The sequence below is a fragment of the Macrotis lagotis genome, chromosome 5 (genome assembly GCF_037893015.1).
Source record: "Macrotis lagotis isolate mMagLag1 chromosome 5, bilby.v1.9.chrom.fasta, whole genome shotgun sequence".
In the NCBI taxonomy this organism is placed as follows: domain Eukaryota; kingdom Metazoa; phylum Chordata; class Mammalia; order Peramelemorphia; family Peramelidae; genus Macrotis; species Macrotis lagotis.
Genome location: NC_133662.1, coordinates 194,439,646 through 194,463,046, shown reverse-complemented (window position 1 = coordinate 194,463,046; position 23,401 = coordinate 194,439,646). Strand labels below are relative to the sequence as shown.

Sequence of the window (23,401 nt, the reverse complement as noted above, 5' to 3'; positions counted from 1 at the left end):
AAAGCAAACAAAAGTAGAAATTGAAGAAAGTTTTTTTTTCTTAAAACGCCCAGTAGGAGGACTAGTACTAAACAGAAAGGCAGAACTCACACAAAAATATTTATAGCTGCATTTTTCTGTAGAAACACAGAAAAACAGGTGTCTGTCACCAGGAGAATGGCCAAATGAGTCATGTAAAATGATAGCCTTGAAGATATTTGAACTGGCCACAGAGGCTATTTAGTTTAAGCTCTGCATTTTTACAGTGAAGAAACTGAGGCCCAAGGAGATTTAATGATTGGTCCAAGGTAGGTATCATCAAAGATAATTTAGGTAGGAAGCATAAAAGATGGAATTTGACCCCAATTCCACTGTTTCCAAGCCCAATGTTCTTTCCATTACACCATGATGAATCATTAAAGAAAAATTTCCAGAATTAGGAAAAACAAGCAACAGTGTACAAGTGGAATTGTTTGGATCCTGGCAAGTATAAACCCATGATTTAGTTCTCCTGTAATATGTTAAATGCCAGCATTTTAATAAAAAGAAAATAACATACTAAGTCAGCAAAAAAAAAAGACAAAATGACTTTTTAAGAAAGCAAAAAGAGGGAATTAGATTTAGAAACTGGAATATAAAATAAATGAAATTCTTTGGGTAAACAAATCCATAATTATCTGCCTGCTGATAAAGGGAAGGAATGGGCACTTAGAGAAGCATTTAGCCTTTAAAGAGTTTGCTGAAGTTCATTTATACCTCAAGGAAGCCTAAAAACAATAAAGCCAGGCAAAAAGATTTTTAAAAATGAACATTTCTGAAATCAAGATAAATCAGTTGCTGGCAGAATATGGGAACCCTCTGAATATTGTACTAGCTAATCACTAAATATTTTAGATAACTGTTATGGGCAAATAGATTAGACTGAGGTGGGGAATGGGTAGGGGAAAAGGCGGGGTAATATAAAGTAAAATCACAATTTCACTCCCCACAGAAACTATTCCAAACCTTCTTTACCCTCCTTAGACTTCCAGTGTCTAGGGAAATGGAATGTCATACGGAGGAATAGTGAAAAGGTCATTTGACATGTTTGCAAAGTATAGAGAGGACAGTAATGTCCATTGAAACTAACAGAAATTGGAGTTAGGTTGTGTGGAGCTCTAAAAGCTAAACAAAGGAATTTGTATCTTATACCAGAGGCAATAAGAAATCACTAGAGTTGATTGAGTATCAGAGTAATAGTCAGATCTATATTTAAGGGAAATTACTTTGACAATGGTATGTAGTATCAGCTCTGATCAGGTGAGAACCAGAATTAAGTGTAAACCCCCCCCCCCAGAAGTTCAAGATATAAATTTTTTAGCAAGAGGCTCCATATATTTATTTATAGCAACATTTTTGTGGTAGCAAAGAACTAGAAACAAAGTATTTGCCCTTTGATTGCAGAATGGCCAAATAAATTATGGAAAGTGAACCTAATGGTGTGAATATGATGAATTCAGCGAAGCATGAGAAAATCTGCATGAACTGATATAAAGTGAAGGAAATAGAAGCAGGGGAAAAAAATGTACCCGATGGCTACGATGGTATAACTAGAAGGAACAAAAGCAAAACTACCAAAATTTAATGCTGCAATAATGTAATGATAGGCCAATAGCGAAGAATAGACTAGAGAAAGCACACCCTCTTTACCTTTGCAAAGAAGTCGGGGATAGCTCCTGTGGGCATGAGGCACTGTATATTTTCAGACTTTCTTCCTATGTTGATTGATCTTGATGAATTTTTCCCTTCTTTGATACAAAGAATGTTCTTTGGGGATAGAGAAGGGAGGGACATAATGGCAAATGTAAGTGATATAAAAATACCAAGTTATCAGTAAATTTAAAATAAAAGAAGAAAGTAAGTATTCCCTTCCAGTTGAAAGACTATCAGTATGAACAAGGAAAACCTATTTAAGCAATCAAGAAGAAGGAGTCATCATAAATTATTATGGGTTTTCATTGTTCAAAGATAAAATAAATTTTTATAGCAAAAAGCAGGACCTCAAAAATTAAAAGAAAAGAAACACTGGGGAAAAAAAGAAAAGAAAACACTGGGGAAAATATTCACAATGAACATGTAAGATAATATTCAAATCTATTCAAAATCTAATAGGAACTGGTACATATATCTAAGACCAATACATTTTCTCCAGTGAAGCAATCCCCCCCAAAAAAATTACAAATAGATAATTTTTGAAGGTGAGAGAAACCAAATGAGAAAAAAATTCAGTCTTTAATTATCATTGAAATGCAAATTGAAGCAAACTTGGCATATCATCTCCTATCCATCAAAGTGACAGGGGTGATGGACAGTGTTAGGGGTTACTGTTAGCAATGCTGAAGAGAAAAAGGCAGTTTAATACACTGTTGATGGAACTGTTGATTGACAACCTTACATAATAAGACTTACAAAGCTAATTGATAGGACTTTATCATATGAGGCAAAAAAGGACCTATCTGTACAAAATATTCATAAAACAGGACCTATGTATACAGAGCCAGAGAGAGAGAGAAATGCAAGAGCATGACTGAGGTTTACAAGAATAATATGAGGTTTACTCAAGCTCAGAATGAATTGAGAGTGGTGCTAAATAGTAACACAAAATGGGGTCTTGATCTGTTTTGTTTTTTAAACTGTTAAAGGAAAGAACTGAAAGCAAGAGTGACTGGGGGCTAAATAATGAATGAGGGAGAGACAAAACTATTCAACTCTCCCCCCCCCCCGTTTCTTCTAACAAAAGTGTGAATTTTTCAGAATGGAAAGGATAAAATAAAAACTGTTGAGAAGATATTGAAGCCGTGGGAAGAGAAGACTGTGATACCTTCAGTAAGTAGCTTCCAGTCTCTAGTCCAGGCAGCCTAACCTGTCAACTTACTGAAAGAATGAGTAGTGTAAAAAAGTCATGGAAATTTTTGTTGAAACAAGGAATTGACAACAAAGGGGATGCCCCTCAATGTTGGAATGTTTGAACAAATTGCCATATATGGGTGTAATGGAATATTATTTTTCCCAAAGACATTATGAAAAGGACAGTTTCAGAGAAACCTTGGAAAACTCTTTCGAACTGATACCGTAGAACTAGAAAGCAATTTAGACAATAATAACAATATTGTAAAGAAAAGTAACTGTGAAAGGCTTTGATAATGCCTTTGCCAATCATGATTTCAGAGGACCAATGATGAGTCATTCCATCTACCCCATAGCACATGAGGATAATGGACTCAAGGTGCAGATTGAGACATACATCTTTGAATGTGGCCATTATATAGATTTGCTTTGCTTTACCATGCTTATTTTTTGTGAAGATGTTTTTCTTGTTGTTATTTGAGGGTAGAAGGGAGTTAGCAATAATGTCCTTTCATTCTTCCTCTCTCTATTTCTCCCCACACAAAAAAAAAAAAGAAAGAAAAGAGAATCATTGAAGCATTTAGAACAATGTACAGAAAAGAATAGAAGCAAGGAAAAGAAGGTATATAAGCAAAATAAATTTAAAAGTAACATTGATTTTTTTATATTCTTTTTAAAAATCAAACTGTACATAATGATAATTCATTGTTTCACATATATAGCCCTTTTCTGCTTTGCATATAAAAATCTCATTTTTATTTTTTGATGTCCATTAGGTTCACAATTTTTTAAAAATTTAAATATTAAAAATTATAGAGAAAGTTAATGTCCCAGTTTTTTGAAAAAAGAAGGGGAGGTGAAGTCTTCAAAAAGCATTAAAACTATAGGCTAATGAATTTGACTTTGTTCTGCAGAAAAATTCTTGAATGTATACTTAGAATTATAGTTTATAAGTATTTAGAAAGAGAAATGGTAATTACAAAGATCCAATATGATTTCATCAATGATAAGTCATGCCAAGTTTACATAATTTCCTCTTTTTTTTTTTAAATAGGATTTCTACTGTCCTAGATCAGAAGAATGAAATAGACTTAGAGTACCTAAATTTCACTTAAACATTTTACAAAGTCTTTCATTCTGTCCTTGGAGATGCATGGATCAGCTATTCAGTGCTTGTTGTGGCATCACCTCCCTGATGTCATAGTCTTCAAGAATGAAGGACAAGGGGGCAGCTAGGTGGTGCAGTGGATAGAGCATTGGCCCTGGAGTCAGGAGTACCTGAGTTCAAATCCAGCCTCAGACACTTAATTACCTAGCCTTGTGGCCTTGGGCAAGCCACTTAACCCCATTGTCTTGCAAAAAAAAAAAAAACTAAAAAAAAAAAAGAATGAAGGGGCAGCTAGGTGGCACAGTGGATAGAACTCCAGCCCTGGAGTCAGGAGGACTTGGGTTCAACTCTGGCCTCAGATATTAATTACCTAGCTAGGTAACCTTGTGCAAGTCACTTAAACCCCTTGCCTTGCAAAAAACAAACAAACAAAAACAATGAAGGATAAACTTCATCATCAGCCATTCATCTAACCACAAGCATACACACACACACACACACACACACACACACACACACACACACACACACACACACACACATATAGCAGCTAGGTGGCACAGTATGATAGCACTGACCTTAAAGTCAGTAGGAATGGAGTTCGAATGTAGCCTCCAGACTTACTATCTGTATGACCTTGGGCAAGTCTCTTAACCCAGATTGCCTTGCATCCAGGGCCATCTCCAGTCATACTGATTCATGTCTGGCCACTGGACCCAGATGGCTCTGGAGGAGAAAGTGAGACTGGTGACTTAGCACAACACCTCCTCCCTCTTGATAGAGAAGGCGAAATTCAAATCTTAAAAGGAGCTAAGAAACCTGGAGGAGGAGGTAAGAGGAAAAGCATTCCAAGATTAAGGGACAGCCAGCATATGGGCACTGGAAAATAGAGTGATCTAGTTGTGGTACTGCCTAGTAGGCCAGTGTAGCTAGATTGTAAGGTATATGGAGGGGAGTCAGGTGTAAGAAAGATGAAAAAGTAGGAAGCTTAGCTTCCAGCTTCATCATTCCCTTGATATTGCTCTCTCCAAAGTTACCAATAATCTATTTGTGAAGTCTAAAGGCCTTTTCCTGAGGCTGGAAGGATTGGAGTGTCAGTCATGGAGCACTTATGGAAAGGGGAAGGTTTAGAGGAAAATATACTGGGTTCCATTTTAGATAGATTAATTTTGAGGTGTCTGTAGGATATTCAGTCCTTCCAGTCACTCTCACTCATGGTAGTAACCTGGACTCTTTTCACTTACATTCATCCATCTTGTTGCTATCTGTTGCTAAGTCTTTCCATTACAGGTTTCATGAAATTTCTCCCTTCTCCATGTCCTTCTCTTCATATCTCATATACATATACACAAACACACACACATATATGAGAAAAGGGAAGTTGGATTAATTTAAGGTCCTTTCTCCATCTAAATTCTATTATCCTTTGGCCTCCAACTCTGAGATTCTTGAATTCTCTGGCCCTTCTTATTTATATTTCCCACATCAAAAGTTTTTCTCAGAAGGGGCAATTGGATTGCCCAGTGGATAGAGCACCAGCCCTATAGTCAGAAGGACTTGAGTTCAAATGTGGCCTCAGACGCTTAATAATTACTTAGCTGGGCAAGTCACTTAACCCCACTGCCTTGCAAAAACCTAAAAAAAAAAACAAAATTCTATCTCAGAACTGAACATATAGTAGACATATAGTAAATACTTGCTGAATTAATTGACTTCCAAGATATTGATGAGACATCCCAGAATAACCAATTATTGACCAGAAAGAGAATATAGATTTAAGATTTGCAGTTTTATATGTAATCAACTTTTTTTTCTATTCTACCATATTATAAAAATTCTGGTTTAATTTCTTAAGTTCATAATAAAATAAATAAAAAGCAAAAAAAAATGCTGTTACTAATAGCAAAATTTCTTGGGCATCCAACCAAACCAACAAATGTTTAAAATGTTTGTACCCTTCACAATGTACTTCCTAGAGTCTTCCAGTGGACACTCACTTATCAGTTCTCCTTGGGATAAAAGGAGGCTGATTACTTTTTTTTTTCCTGAGGCCTGTTTTCTTTGAAGAATCAAACTCAGGGAGAGCAGTACAGAGCCAGACAGCTGGTAGGGGTAGATCAATCAAATGTTAGCATAAGGCAGCAGGAAGCTCTCTCTCCTTGGTAACAATGTAGTGCACAGATCAATATTTAGGAAGTTGAATTTAATTCAGGATAAGAGAACTCCATTTCAAATCAGTACATAGACGATCTATTTCCTTTAAAAATATTTCATTTCAGATCTTGGCCTTAGAAATCCAGTAAATAAGCTGCACCTTTTGCATATAGTACAAAAGGTTGTGCGTTTATTCCTCCACAATTATTCCTCCTCCCCTTTCTTTTAAAGAAGGGCTTACAAGCGACCTGAAAGACATAACCACCATGGTAGCAAGATGCCTGGACTGTGACACGGCAACCACCCCAGCGGGAGGAAGAAAGGCAAGAGCTTAGTTTTTTGGGTTTTGTTTTATAAAAGGGTCAGTGTGGCTCTACTCAAGATATAAAATGAGTAATGCAGTTACCACAAAGAGTCTCGTCTCTCTCTTATGCTCTCAAATCCATCCTTAGGCATTGGTTGTGAAGCTTCCCAGGCATGGTAGCCTTCCTTTCACTGCACAATCAAAGCGGCAGATGCTCACTCTTATTTATGAGACACAAGCTTTTGAACTGAGAAATCAGTGTTCAGCTGGTGAAAACAGGCTAGCTGGAGGTTCAGTGGTCCCGGCAGCACTGGAACCATTCTCTCAAACCGTCAGATTCATATCCAGTGACCTTTGGCTGGGGACGAAAGAGCATTTCACAGATTAACCGCTGACTTAAAACCTCTTCACCAAGACTAATGCTTTTTTATTAAAATAAATGCTACTTCTCTGAACTGTTCTGCCAAGAAGGTCCCCAACTTTCCCCTCTGGTTTTGTCAGATGATCCAGGCTATAAGACCAAGTGCAATGTAGTCACATTCCTAGGATGTCTCTGCCAGGGACTGGCAACCTGTGCCATGCAGGATGATTAAGCAACAGCGGCAGTTTGTCCTGGGCCTCGTTTTGTCTTCTACTCTTTCTTCTCCTACACTCTCTATATCCAAGCATTGCCAAATCATATCATTGTTTTTCCTGCAATATCTGGGACATCTGTCCCTCTCCCTTGAATTTCCCCTGCCACCTCCCTAGTCTAGGCCCTCATTACATCTCATCTGAGCTGTTGTAAGTAGCCACCAAACCGGTCTCCCTGCCTCCAGTGTATCTATATAATCTGTCCTTCAAACTACTGCCAAAGAATTTTCATAATGACACAAATCTGATCGTTTCACTCCCTGGCCCCAAAACCTCTAGTCCTTACTTAACATTTCTGGGGAAGAAGGAGGAAACAGGAGGAAACATGGCAGGGAATACTGGGGTGAAGATTAACTAAAATCTTTTCATGAAAACAAAGCAACTGATAATTGCCTAAATGATAATTTTTATACTTCAAAAAGAAGGAGGGCCCATCAGGAGTAGTTTTATTCTGGAGCTGATTCTTATCAGTAAATGGGAACTTTTGACTCTAGATGACTACAACATAGAATTTATGGTAAATGGAAAGAAAGCCATGAATTATATGACATGCAAGTAGAATTTCATGAATTAAAAGTTTTAAAAAAGTTAGCCTGTTAGCCTAAGAGGAATAATAAATAATAAATAAATAATAAATAAAAATAAAAACTTCAGATAAAGAAAGTTATTGAACACCTGTGATATACCAGGCAATATACTAAGCACTTTATAAATATCATCTGATTGGAGTCTCACAATTTGGAGAAGCAGGTGCTATTATTATCTCCATTTTACAGTTGAGGAAACTGAGGCAGTTGGATTAAGTGACTATATGTAAACCATATTTGAACTCAGATCTAAACACTGAACCACACTGCTATCTGAAGAGACTGATGGGATACCCAGGGAAATTACCACAAACTTCATTTTTTAAAAGATGTGTACATGTAATATAGAAGCATGAATAGATAACCAAAAAAATACAAAAGCTTAATATGGTCATATAATAATAGTATCAATATTTCCATAGCTCAAAGTGAACTGAGCCTTTCAGGGAAAGCTAAGGATAATGAAACAGGGTTGTTTTTCTTATATGTATTGAGAAAAAAGGAGAATCAAAGATAGGATCACTGACAATAGAGAGTATATATAGCTGTCAAACTCTTGCTTTGTTTCTGTTTTCTCTGTCAAGAATTCTTTTGGGGGGTGGAGGGTGGGGAATCTTGAAAGGACCGAGCAAAGGTAGCTTGAAATGGAAATAGTAAGAGAATCTAGCTGCCTTTGATGAATCTGGTCTTGGACCCTGAAAGAACTGGCAGATGAAAACTGGAAAGGAAGGGGAAGTAACAAGGAAAAGACAGTATATATATATTTTCACCCAGCTAGATTCCATCAAGGCTATACATAACAGAAGAATAGTCCCTGTGATGGGAGACAAAGTCAAAGAAAGGAGGCAGTTGGAAAATCCCTGGTTTCAAATGACCAGATGTCCCAAATGGATAAAGTATAGGCAACAAAAAATATGAACAAGAGGTCTTAACACAAAGAAGCAAATTTGACCTCGTGTGATATTTAATGCAATAAGACCCAAACTTGGGAGATGGCTTTGAATGGCTGTATGTTATTCAGGCTTTGAATGGCTGTATGTTATTCAAAAGGCAGGACAGGATAAAGTGACTTTGCATATGAAGAATATATTCTCACATATGTGCAAATTTAGGAAGGGGGGAGTATCACAGAGTATTTAAATGAAGATCATTGGAAATTTGGGGTGGGAGGGAGGGAAGAGCAGTTCTCCCATCAGATTATGTTATGAGTCATCCAGCCAGAGAGAGGAGAGAGATGAGTTCACAGAATAGATTATAAATCCAGTACATGATATAGTAGTGATGGGAGATGTCAGTTATCAATACATATACATATATATATATATATATATATATATATATATATATATGAGCTCTCTCTGCCAAAAAAAAAAACAGCAGCTAATTTCTTGATTTGCTTTAATGATAATTTTATTCTTCAAAAAGTGGAGAAATTAAAAGGGGAAGATTTTCACCCACAGGGAAGGTCATTCTGGTATATGATAAAGGTGAGGAAAAATAGATGTAGTTTAAGGTACATTTGGGGAAAGTAAATTTAAAAGGGTGCATAGGAAGTTATGTAAGATGTCTTGGCTAACAGTCTATAAGGGGAGTTAACCCAGTACACCTAAAAAGGTTTCAAGAAAAAGAATTTAGTTTTTAAGAAATGAAACAGTTCTGATGAACGGAGAGAATTGTCTGAAAAGATCAGTATGAAACTCAGTACTCACTAACCAGCTTATATGAATGTGTGTGTGTATAGATACAAATTTTATTTTACTCTTTTGTTTCTCATTTGTCTGGTCTCAATGTCTTATTTACCTTGAAGAAATAGCCTTCTAAGACTTAACTTCTTCTAGTATTCTGGTAGAAAACAGTAAAGAAACTGACACATAGATCCACTTCTCCACATTCTTAAAAGAGAGGTTTTTTTTTTTTTTTAAGCAGCCTGGGTATTTTTGTCTATGAATTATAAATTCATCCTCTGAGCCAGACACTTCTTGTGTTTCCATTCTCCCTAGGGGACAGTTGCAACACATCTTTCATGAAAGGCTTGGCACATCAGCTTTGGCAAATTACCATTTCCAGAAGAATCTAACTTGGATTTTTAAAAGGACATATACAACTTAGCAAATTAGCAACATTGACAAAATATTTGAAAAGTTATTATTGGTGGGGTTGTGAAAAGACAGGCACACTATAGATTGGTAGGTCAGTCACCTAATATTCTAATATATTACATATAAATGTTCTCAGGAAGGACTGATAAACCAAGTTGGGTTTTGTTTGTTTTTATTTATTTATTTTATTTTAATTTCATTCATTTTAATTTGTCAAAATACTTCTGTGGGTCTAAGTGTTTTTGTATTTATAAAACAAAGCTCAGAAGCCTATGAAGAAGATTCCTCAGTCAAAATTATGAAGTTAAAAAACCCTATATAAAAATTCTTGAGCTCCTTTTCACTGATGAAGTTGACTATGGACAAAAAAACGTTATAAGAAAAATTGCCAGTGTTTCCTTGAAGATAGCTGGTATTAAAAGGAAAATAAAGGTCAGAAGGAAAATATCACTTACCTATTTAACATAAGAATTTGACAGAATTCAGGAGTTATATCACTTCTTTGACATCAGACCACTTCTTCCTGTTTAAGAGGGACACTCCCTATTCCTTTGAAAGTATTAACTCTTTTCCCATTTAACCCTCTAAAAAGCCTTCCTTATCTGTCAAAACTAAGTGGCATGTTAAAGGTTGTCCCTATCATAAAAAAATATTACTAATTGCCAATCTCCAATTTTATAGTCTTCTCTGAAGCATGTCTAATAGCAAACTTAACAGGGGAGGTAAACAAATCAAAATTTTTTTAAAAGGTCAAATTGTCAGGAAGTTGTCACTTTGACCTTCTGATCCAAAGCACAGGAAAACCAAAAAACTCAATATCCTCAGCTGAAAATACTAACAGCCTGCAGAGTTAAGGGAGACAAATGAGATTAACCTGACAGTGTATTTATAATTATCCTAGGCTCATTCCTATAAGATTTTGATTGATATATTAGGAATCTGAAACCAAATCAAAAGTAAAAGAAGGAAGAAGCTGAAAGAAGTGACAGATTCAAAAGGTGTTGATAACCCTTCTAATCCATTTGCCAGTTTAGCCTTGCCAAAGAATTGGGGAAGTTGTGGAATTTCTACTCTCTGTGTGTCTTTGCAATACTTGAGTGCCCCTACAAATAACCAGATGCCTTCTGCTATTTCTGAAATGTGGGAGATTTAAAACCAATTCACAACATTTCTGCCTCACTAGTCAAATTACAAAATGATAGATTTACGGCTAGAAAGGACCATTAAAACCATATAGGCCAATCTTCTCATTTTCCAAAGAAAATAAATGAAGAAATTACACGTTTAAGGTCACACAGACAGTAAGTAATAAAATGAGGATTTGAAACCAGGTCCAGTAATTCCAAATACAGAATTCTTTCCATTTAGCATCACCCCAGGATCTCAATACAAATTTAATTTGTTAATCTTTATATACCTTACATGTAGTCAAGTAATTAGAGTATAGGCTTAGTCTTTAAGGCTCATTCAAGAGAAAAAAACTTGAAAAGAGGCTGGTACATAAATTTTTCCCTAAGGACAACCATGATATATCATCTCATTTTTATCATTATAGTTAATGAAATTATCTATTAGTTCTATGATTTTTTTCTTTCACCTATCAGCTCTTAAGAATTATTATTTTGGGGGCAGCTAGGTGGCACAGTGGATAGAGCACCGGCCTTGGAGTCAGGAGTCCCTGGGTTCAAATCCAACCTCAGACACTTAGTAATTACCTAGGCATGTGGCCTTGGGCAAACCACTTAATCCCATTGCCTTGAAAAATCTTAAAAAAAAAAGAATTATTATTTTGTTTCCAGGTGAGTTTTAGTACCTTTTCCTCAGCAACCCTTTATTTAATATAAATTTTATCGCATTATATTCAGTAAAAAACTGTTTAATATTTCTACTTTTCTGCATTTGTTTATGAAGTTTTTATGTCCTAAAACATGATCAGTTTTTGCAAAAGTGCCATATACTGCTGAGAAATATATGTGTGTGTGTATATATATATATATATATATATCTTTCTATTTTCATTCAGTAATCAGTAGGTGGTTATCATATCTAATTTGCCTAAAATTCTCTTCATGTCCTTCACTTCTTGTTAATTTTTGGTTAGATTTATCTTGGGTTGATAAGAATAAATTGAGGTCTCTCACTATTGTAGTTTTACTCTATATTTCTCCTTGTAATTCATTCGGTTTTTTTCTTTTAAATATTTAGAAGCTGTACCATTGAGTGCATATGTATATTAAGTATTGAAATCAATTTGTCTGTGTTACCTTTCAGCAAATTATAATTTCCCTTTTTATTTCTTTTAATTAAACTGTGCTGTTGCCTTATCTAAAATCATAATTCCTATCTGCTTTTTTTTAAGTTCAGCTGAGGCTTAATAAGTTTTGCTCCATATACTTATTTTAGCAGTGTGTGTTTCAAGTGAGTTTCTTATGAAGAGCTGGGAGGTGAAAGAACAAATCTTTTTATTGTTCACTAGCAATTATCATTTTATTTTTCTCTAGACTCTAATATTTGTATTTCATAATTCCTTTTTTAGCTGTGGCTTTTTTTTATCAGGAGTATTTGAAAATCCTCTATTTCATTGAAGATATATTTTTCCCTTGTAAGATTAAATTCAGTTTTTCTAGGTAAGTTATTCTTGTTTGCGGAACTTTATCATTTGCCTTTTGGAATATCTTATTCCATGCTCCTCACTCTTCTTAAGTGATAGCTGCTATATATTGTGCAATCCTGATTCCTTCATGTTTGAATTCGTTCTGACTACTTGTAGTAATTTTTTTTCCTTTTTTCTGGAAGCTCAGGGTTTTGGCAGTGACATTCCTGGGAATTTTCATTTTGGAATTTATTTTTGGAAATAATTGGTGGGATTTTTTTCTATTTTCACATTACCCTCATTCTAATGTATCTAGACAATTTTCTTTAGTAATTTCTTGAAATATGATATCCAGTTTCTTTTTTTCTATCATAGATTTCTTAAGTTATCTTTCTTTTTTTATTAACAAAAATAATAAAAATGAATTAACAATACAACTAAAAATAATTTAAAAATCAAACAAATTTTAAAACCCAGTTTGAAATTCTGAAAATCAAGATTAACAAAACTCATTGAATTATTATTTTAAAAGAGGGCTTTAAAAATCTCTAAACTTGATTAAACCATTAGTTAACAGATTAAAAAGAAAGAAGAAAATCTAATTAGTAGAATTGAAAACAAGAAAAAGTAGACTTAATCACAAATAAATAAGAAATAAAGGATATGACTGGAAGTTATTTTTGCATGACTATGCCAAATAAAACTGACAAATGAAATAAATGAATATTTTACTGTAAAAATATAAAGTACCCAGATTAATAGATCAAGAAGCAGGGAATTTAAGCAACTGAATTTCAAAGGAGAATTTATATAAACAGATTAAACTTCCAAAGAGAAAAGCTCCAAGATCATATTGATTGACAAGTGAATTCTGCTAAATATTTAAATAGCTATTTTTCAATATTATATAAACTGTTTACAAAAGTAGCAGAAGAAGACATCATACCAAATTCTATCTATGACATAGTTTGTGGTCTTGATATATAAGTTATAGAGAAAAGAAAACTAAACAGCTAATGTTCATCCTTAATGAACATTGATACAAAAAGTTTTTAATAAACTATAACAGACAAAATATCAAAAGGATTATATGTTATGACCAGGTTGGATTTACATCAGGAATACAAGATTACTATTAAGAAAACTGTCAACTTAATTAACTAAATTAATGACAAAAACATGGTTTATGTAGAGAGATGATGAAAAATATGATGTTCATTTCTGTTTTAAAAAATTAAAAAACATGGGAATAAATTTTCCATTCCCTAAAATGATAAATAATCTTATCTAAAGTCAAAATACATATGGAGGTAAGCTAGACTGATAAAGTCAGGGGTGAAATCAGGATGTCCATTGTCATTACCTCTGTTAGACATAGTACTAGAAGTGCTAGCTATAGGAATAAGAAGGGAAAAAAAACTTGAGGGAATAAGTAAATGTAGAGAAGCAAAATTATCACTTATTGTAGATGATATTATATACTGAAATAACTTAAGGAGTCAACAATACAGTTAAAACAGTTAATAACTTCAATGCAACTAAATGCAATTAAACCAATGCAATTAAAAATGTTAGAGAGACATACTAATTTCATCATTTTATTAATAAAACTTGTATATTATTAATAAAAGAATGGTCATTTGACCATCTCTCTTAAACTGAAGACAATCATGGTGGTGGGCTCACAGTTCATCTACCCTTCAAAAAGTAGGTATTCCTGAGGGAAGGAATCAGCTCTGTCTGGATAACACAATGGAAGGTGAGCTATATTAAAATAAAGAATGGAGAGTGACATCATGTCAAGAACAGAGAAACTATCTCTTTACCAGACCACTCATAGTTTTGGGCAATCTATTCAAAGCTAAGCCTAAGCAGAACACAATAGCTTCCACCTAGCTGGGGACTTGAATAATAACTCATTTTCAGCAATGTCTGTCAAGAGACTGAACTTTTAAAAATCAGAACTTTGGAAAAAGGGGAGAGCTCTGGCTCTCCCTAAGATATTGGTTATTATTAATCATTTCCTTCCTTAATAAACTTGTAGTATTATAAAATAAATTCACACAAATATTAACATTTCTACATTGCATATGAAGAATATATTCTCACATATGTGCAAATTTAGGAAGGGGGAAGTATCACAGAGTATTTAAATGAAGATCATTTCTACATAATACCAATAAAATCCAGTAGAAAGAGGAATTCTGTTTAAAATATCTACAAAATATATAAAATAGTTTATAGTTTATTAACCAAGATACACACAAGAACTATGTAAATACAGCTCATTGTTTACAGAAATAAAGATAAACAAATAATTGGATAAGTAATTCAACAATAGAAATGTCAACTATCTAAATTAATTTACTTATTTAGTTCCATACCAATTGAACTACCAAAGGATTACATTATAGAACTAATGATAATAATAATTATTATTATAATAATACTTTTATGAAGCAGAAAAGGACAAGAATCTCACAGGAAATAGATAAATTATAAAACCATAATTCTCAAAACAATTTGATATTGATTAAAAAATAGAAATTAATCAGTCGAACAAATTAGTTATGCAATATACAGAAGCAAAAGTATCTAATCATAGTACTTAGTAACACAAACATCACATCTATGGGATAAGGACTCAATACTAGACAAAAGCTGTTTAACATTTGGACAGCAGTATGGAAGAAATTAGATTTAGACTATCACCTCATACATACAAAAATAAGGTCCAAATGCTTATCTAACCTGGTTATGAAAGGTTAAATCATGAATAAGAGAAACTTGGGGGGGAAAATATCAACAAAATGTATGGAAAGGAGAAAAATACATGATCAAATAAAGAATAGAGAATGTCACAGAAGAGAAAATGGATGTTTGATATAAAATTTTTAAAATTTCTGAACAAATATGTCAGTTAAATGGGAAAATCTTTTCCAGTTTTTCTGATAAAGTATGTTTGATAAAGTATTTTCTGATATTTATAAAGAACTGATTCAAATTTTTAAGATTAAGAACCATTCATCAATTGATAAGTAGTCTGAGGATCAGATTTGGCAGTTCTCAAGAAAAGAAATCTAGGCTAGATATAGCCATGTGAAAAAAATGTTTCAATGCTACCAATGAGAGAAATGCAAATTGAAGCAATCTGAGATGCTACCTTATATCCATCACATTTACAAACATGACCAAAACATGAAAGTGACAAATGGTGTTGGGGTTTGGGGAAAACAGGCACACTTATATGCCTGTTGATGAATCTGTAAATGGATGGATTCATGATGCAAAGCAATTCAGAATCATATACAATAAATTACCAAACAGTACTTGCATTTTAACACAGTTCTACCAGGTGGCCCAGTGGATAAAGTAGTCACCTTGGTGTCAGGAGGATGGGAGTTGAAATCCAGCCTCAGACAATTGACACTTACTAGATGTGTTTTCTTAGACAAGTCATTTAACCCTGACTACCTTGCATCCAGAACATCTCCAGTCATCCTGATTCATATTTGTCCCCTGGAGGAGAAAGTGAAGCTGGTGACTGCACACAGCACCCCCCCACTGAAATCTAATTCATGTGCTTGTCATGGCATTGCGTCCCTGATGTCATGGTCTTCTTCGAAAATGAAGAACAAAATGGCATCATATCATCATCATATATTCCCAAAAGATAGAAAAAAATAGGAAACTGTCCTAAATGTTGGATATTTAGAGCAGCTCATTTTATGGTGACAAACAACTGAAAGCTATGGGGATGGCAGTCTGTGTTTAACTTGTGATGTATGAGAATACTACTGTGATGCAAAAAATTAAGAGATGATTTCTGAGAACATGGAGGAACTTATAGGATCCAATGCAAAGGAAAGTAAACAAACTCTGAATAACTTATACCATAACAATATTATAAAAATTAACAATTATGAAGACTGATAAACTGATGAAGGAAATGATCAGAATCATTAAAATAACAACTGTAAGGACAACTTAGAGAAGCTCTAAGAACTATGAACAATACAATAAACATTCATCCATAATTTCAGAGAACCAATGACAAAATGTTTTCTAAATATATTTCTAAAAACAGACAATGAAGGAATTTGTTTGGCTTATTATTGCTTTTTTTTTCCAATGAATTTGGAGGAAGGAGAGAGAGAGAGAAAATAGATTTGTTAATTGTTTTAAAAAGAGGGGGTTGAGGGCATGCTACAAATGTGAAATATTGCATGCATTTTCAAATGAGCTCATTATGTTGTTAGTTTTATTTGATTGTTTTATATTGTTACTAGATATCTCTCACTGAATGGTATCTGTAAAATGTTTGTAATGTAAAAAAAAATCAATAGAATTTTTTTAAGAAAGGAGGGGATGAAAAAAGAGCCTCCTATTTAGAAAAAGAATATTTGATAGCTTACTATTTTGCCCTTAAATCCTTGTAAACTCATAGTTGACATTACGAGTAGAAGTTACAATGTACCTCATTGAGACTGAGACTCAGATCCTGGCAAACAAAAATTCCATAATCTGGTGCCAATCTACTTTCCAAATTTATCTTCTACTCCTCCCATATTCAAACCCTCACTCCAGCCAGACTTGTCTATCCTTTGTCCCTGAAAGTGTCTTTTGTATTCTCCCCTTTAATGCCTTTTCATATGGCATTCTCCCAGTCTACATTTTTTCACCTTAATTCTTCCCAGTGCTTCCTTCATCTGGCTTAAGGCCCATCTTTTTAGGAAAAGTCTTTCCTAGTCATTCCAGTCAACAGTTAGCTCTTCCTTCTCTGAACTTCAATAGCACTGCTATTGTACAATTTATTAAGCATCTGTCTATATCCCTTTTTTAGTTATCTTCTTATAGGTATGTTGATAACTGCTAAATTGTAACCAAAGGCACTCTACTCATTTATGTAGTTAATAAATACTAAAAAGTATAATTCTAGGCACATATAATCTAGTCAGAAAGGATATTAACTTTCACACCACCTACTCCTCAACTTTTTGAAGTCAAAAATCACTAATCTTGCTGCTAAATCCAATTGCTTTCCCCCCCTTTCCTTATCTTTCACCTCTCTGTGGTATTTGACATCACCAACTACCTCCTTAATATCCTTTCCTCAACTGGATCCTATGACTTGTACACTAATATTTATGTTTCTTCAGACTCTCTGACCTCATCATTTTTCTACCCCTTAACTAGAAATATTTCTTAAGGTTCTACCTGTAACCCACTTCTTTCATTTTTTAAATAAATTCTGAATTAAATAATCAACAATTAATTTAGTATACATAAAGCCATTGGTTGATTTGGGAGAGTCAAAATACTACTTTTTCCCCATTGCCATTTCCACACTCTCCCTTTGTTACCATCAGTCTGCAATGGCTTCGCTTTTGAAGTTCACACTATCTAGATTTATAACAAATCCAAATCCTGGTAACTATTATTTACCAATACCAAGAAATGTGTTTTCCTTCTTCAATGAGTTTAATGCCTGGTTTATTCTTTGCTCTACCCTAAATCCTATCTTCTATTTAGATTTCAACATACATAGATGTTTCCTCAAATATTATAACTCATTATCTTTCCCCCTAAACATCCCTCCCTTACCTATTACCAGGGAGGTCAGCACCTCACTCAAGCTCACCACTTAGTAGTAATTCTCAATTTTTACCTATTTTTACCCCCCACCCACCCAGAGCTAAGCTGTTGCCAAGATGTGTCCTGTTCACCTCTGCAAATCTCATATATGCCTCCTTCTGTCCTCTGCCACTGTCACCACCTTGGTGCAGGCCCCTATCACCTCATGCCAGGACTATTATGGTGAAGTAGCCTAGGTCTCTCCCTACTCTGAATCCAGCCTTCATCTAGATACTAGGATGATTTTCCTAAAGCACAGATGCAATCATCCTCCTACCAGTAAACTCAGCTGGCTTCCTGTTTCCTCCAGGAGCAAATACAAAATGCTGGGTTTGACAGTCTTTGCCTCCCCAGTCTTTTTCTTGTCTGTGTTCATCTCTCAACTTTGGGCAGTTTCTCTGGCTGTCCCCTGGTCTGGAAGACTCTCCCTCCTCATCTCTGACTACTGACCCCCCCCCCATGTCTTCCTTTAAGTCCCATTGAAATCCCACTTCTACAGGAAGCATTCCCCAGGCCTTTTAAATTCCAGTACCCTCTCTCTGTTATTTCCCCTTTATCCTGTACATAGCTTGCTTTGTATATCGTTACACGTTGTCTTCCTCCTTAGCTCCTTAGCTCCTTGAGGACAGGGACTCTTTGCATATCGTTTGTATCTTCAGCACTTAGCACAGTGGCTGACTCCCAATAGGTAGGCGCTTGATAAATGTTTATGAACTGATTGAGTGGAAAATGGAGTAGATTCCTATTAGTTAGGAATTATCTAAATAAATTGTGGATTTTGTTGTTATTGTTCCTTGTTTCAGTCCTGTCTGATTCTTTGGGACCCTATTTGGGATTTTGGACAAAGATCCCGGAGTGCCTTGCCATTTCCTTCTCTAGCTCATTTTTTTTTAATTTATTTTTTACTCTCATTTTGTACAAATGTTTTTTTAAATTAATAAAATATTCTTGTTTACAAGTAAACAAAATACCCCTCCCCCCCACGAATATAGATAAACTTGCTTGGGCGAAAAAAGTAAAGGGGAGAGAAAAAAAATTAAAATTAAAAAAAATAATAGTAATAATTGTAGGTATGGCCAGGTGGCACAATGGACGAAGCACCAGCCCTGGAGCCACGAGCACCCGAGTCCATATCCAGCCTCGTAAACCCAACAATCACCCAGCCATGTGACATGCAAGCCACCCAATCCCCACTGCCCTGCAAAAACCAAAAAGAAGAAGAAAAAAGACCCAAAATAAAATAAAATAGTAATAATAGTAGGGGTGGCTAGGTGGCAGACAGAGCATTGGCCCTTGAGCCAGGAGCACCTGGGTCCAAATCCGGCCCCAGACACCCAAAGATCACCCTGCTATGTGTCTCAAGGCAGGCCGCCCAGCCCCACTTGCCCTGCACCCTCCCCCAAATAATAATAACAAAAAATGTGCTTCAGTCTTTGTTCCAACACCACCAGCTCTGTCACAGGTGGATCACATTCTTTATGATAAGTCCATCACAAAAGTTACTTCCATATTTTTCCAACGTTGCCATTGCTGATCGCAACTCCCTCCTTTCTTATTTTTCCACTATCATGTACTCTATTTTCTCTCTCCTTTCACTCTGACTCTGCTGTAGGATCGCTGAGTGGCTCAGCAGACAGATCCCTGGTCCTGGGGCCAAGAAGCCCTGAGCCCCCATACCACCCCTTAGGCCCAGAATCCACCTGGCCCTGTGGTTCTGGGCAGGCCTTCCCATCCCAGCCCCTTGCAAGAAGTAAAAAAGAAAATGTGTTATATCTGACCACTCTCCCCCCATGATCCATCCTCCCCTCCATCATTCACATCCCCACCCGTTCTCCCTGCTCCCCCTCCCTCTTACTCCAGATGTCTATACCCCATTGAGTATATTTGCTGTTTCCTCTCCTAGCCATCTCTGATGAGCAAAGGTTCCCTCATTCCCCCTTGCCTCCCCCCTTCCATATCATTGCAATAGCTCATTGTAATAAAAAATAAATCTTACTATGTGAAATATCTTGGACTATTCCCCCTCTCCTTTTTCTTTCTCCCATTCCATTTCCCTTTTTTTCTATTGACTCCATTTTTACACCATATTTTATCTTCAAATTCAGCTTTCTCCTGTGCTTCAACTATAAAATCTCCCTCTACCTGCTCTATTAACTGAGAAGGTTCATATGAATATTATCAGCATCATTTTTCTATACATGCAGTTCATCCTCATTAAGTCCCTCATATTTCCCCCCTCTCTTCCAATCTCCATGCTTCACCTGAGTCCTATATCTGAAGATCAAACCTTCTGTTCAGCTCTGGCCATTCCAAAAGGAACCTTTGAAATTCCCCTGGTTCACTGTAAGTCCATCTTTTTCCCTGGAAGAGGACATTCAGCCTTGCTGGGTAGTTCATTCTTGGCTGCATTCTAAGCTCTTTTGCCTTCCGGTATATTGTATTCCAAGCCCTACGAGCTTCCAATGTAGTTGCTGCTAAGTCTTATGTGATCCTGACTGCTGCTCCATGATATTTGAACTGTGTCTTTCTGGCTGCTTGTAATATTTTTTCTTTGACTTGGGAGTTCTGGAACTTGGCTATAATATTCCTGGGGGTTGGTTTTTTGGGATCTCTTTCTTGGGGGATCGGTGGATTCTCTCCATTTCTATTTTGCCCTCTGCTTCTAGAATATCAGGGCAATTTTCCTGTAGTAATTCTTTGAAAATGATGTCAAGGCTCTTTTCCGGATCATGACTTTCAGGTATTCCAATAATTTTTAAATTATCTTTCCTAAGTCTGTTTTCCATATCAGTTGTTTTTTCAATGAGATATTTCACATTTTCTTCTAATTTTTCATTTTTTTGGTTTTGAAGGATTGATTCCTGATTTCTGGTAAATTCATCAATCTCCCTGAATTCTATTCTTTGTCTAAAGGATTTGTTCTCCTCAGAGAATTTTCTTATCTCTTTTTCCATCTGGCCAATTTTGCTTTTTAAAGCATTCTTCTCCTCAATAACTTTTTGAACAGTTTTATCCATTTGACCTAAGCTGGTTTTTAGCATGCTATTTTCTTCAGCATTTTTTTGGATATCCTTGACTAAGCTGCTGACTTCATTTTCATGTTTTTCCTGCATCTCTCTCATTTCTTTTCCCAGTTTTTCTTCCAACTCCCTCATTTGATTTTCAAAGTCTTTTTTGAGCTCTGTCATAGCCTGAGCCCAATTTCTGTTTTTCTTGGAGTCTTTAGATGCAGGAGCTTGTGCTTCCTCATCTTCAGACTGAGTATTCTGATCCTTCTTGGGCTCATTTTCAACATATTTCTCAATAGTTTTCCTCTTATTTCTCTGCTTGCTCATTTTCCCAGCCTGAGCCTGGTTTTGGAGTGCTTCCTGAGCTTTTGGGACACTCCCACAAGGGTCTCAGTGTGTGAGGCTCTGTCCTCCCTCCTGGTCTGTGAATGACCATAAGCGCCCCCCTCTGCCATGGGGCTGAGGTGGGGGGGCCCTGCTGTTCTATGGGGGGACCTAGACTGGGATCAGGATCTGAATGTGGTCAGAGCCCCAGATTCCTGTTCCAGAGGCAGAGGACAGAGCTCTTCAGTCTCTCTTCACTCCCCTCCCTCAGCTCAATGGGCTCATGCCCTGGGGGCTCCTGCTTACCTGCTCCACCTGCTTCTGTTTCCGGCTCTGGGCTGCTGAAAGACCAAGCTGCTGGCTGTGTGCCCGGAGGGCTGGGCTCCACGTGCTCGCTCTGGCAGAGGTCCCCCGCTGTTCCCCCACTTTGTGCCCGGTGCTCCCCGGGGTGCAGCTCAGGAGACTCCCCCCCTGCTGTGAGCTGAGACTCCCAGCGCCCTGGGGCTGCCTCCGGGAGGCTAAAGTTCTTTTGCTCTGGTGGGCCACCCCTCTGGTGGAAGGCCCCTCCAGCCCGGGGAGCAGAGCCTTTCTGCTCTTTTCCAGGTTACCTTGAGTAGGAGAACTGCCTCACTGGGTCCCTTTGTGGGTTCTGGCTCTTTAGTTAGAGTCCTTAGCTTATGAGTTTTATCAGAGAGCTCCTAAGACTCGATCCCTTCTTGTCGCCATCTTGGCTCCGCCCCCCCCCCCACTAGCTCATTTTACAGATGAGGCACTAAAGCAAATAGGGATAAGTGACTTACCCAAGATAGTAAGCATCTAAGGCCAAATTTGAACTTCCTGACTCCAGGCCCAGCACTCTATTTACTATACCACCTCATTAACTGAAAAATAAATTCTAAATGATGAATTAATAAATACAGAATAGGGGCGGCTAGGTGGCATAGTGGATAAAGCACCAGCCTTGGAGTCAGGAGTACCTGGGTTCAAATCCAGCCTCAGACACAATAATTACCTAGCTGTGTGGCCTTGGGCAAGCCACTTAACCCCATTTGCCTTGCAAAAATAAATAAATAAATAAATAAATGAATACAGAATAGCATGAAAAACTTAATATGAACTAATCAAAAGGTGAAGAAAATAATAGAGACAGAAAACAATATATACAACACCTTCAACAATGTAAATGAAAGAACAAAATAATTGAAAATTAATTATTGTAAAAATTATTTTAAAAAACAAGCTTTGACTACAAGATGAAATATAAGAAGTTACTCTTCTCCCATTTCTTTTTCTTTTCTCTTAGAGAAGAAAAAAATAATCTGAGTTTTTTATTAAACAGGAATGCTTGAGGGTATTCTTATTTCATTAAGGGAAAGGAACAAACATTTAAACTCCTGCTTTGTATAGGTACTGTGCTAAGTACTTTACAGATTTCATCTTCACAAAAATACAGAAGTAGGTATTATTATCACATCCGTTTTACAGTTGAGGAAATTGAGGCAGGCAGCAGTTAAAGGATTTGCCCAGAGTCACACAGCTACTAGTTGACAAAGGCTGGATTTAAACTGTGGTCTGTCCACTGTGCCATCTAGTAATCTCTCTGAACTCGTTATTCCCTGTTATTTCCCAGATCCAATGTAAATAATTCCTTTTCCATTTAAAAATCTTTTCCTACTTTTCCTATATTCTTGTACTTTATTCTTCATATTGTCTATGTTCGTCCTGTTCCTTGCATAGGAACAGTCCTTCTCCTTTGTCCATTGCTTTTCCCTAGCTGCCCACATCTCAAAATGCTTATTCTTTAGCTAAATAAGAGCCAAATAACTTTATTGTCACATCCTCTCACAGCTTTCTTCCAAAAAAACAGGATTTAAAGAAGCATTAAAATCCTTCAATTAGGGGCGGCTAGGTGGCGCAATGGATAAAGCACCCGCCCTGGAGTCAGGAGTACCTGAGTTCAAATCCGGTCTCAGACACTTAATAATTACCTAGATGTGTGGCCTTGGGCAAGCCACTTTACTCCGTTTATCTTGCAAAAAAAAACTAAAAAAAAAAAATCCTTCAATTCTCAGAAGGAAATAAGTAAGTCCTG

At 36.2% G+C, this 23,401-nt stretch overlaps 1 protein-coding gene across 4 annotated transcripts in view; it reads left to right on the top strand.

The window, feature by feature from the left end:
* Positions 1–23,401, top strand: part of ALG14 (ALG14 UDP-N-acetylglucosaminyltransferase subunit) — a 154,446-nt gene that overhangs the window by 118,427 nt on the left and 12,618 nt on the right. For 2 of the 4 annotated variants that reach the window (XM_074188223.1, XM_074188222.1), the window contains exon 4: positions 2,773–2,844. The exons of the other annotated variants lie outside the window; for them this stretch is intronic. In XM_074188223.1, the coding sequence (XP_074044324.1) occupies positions 2,773–2,844 (72 nt within the window). The remainder of the gene's footprint in view (positions 1–2,772; positions 2,845–23,401) is intronic. 4 annotated transcript variants of the gene reach the window in all.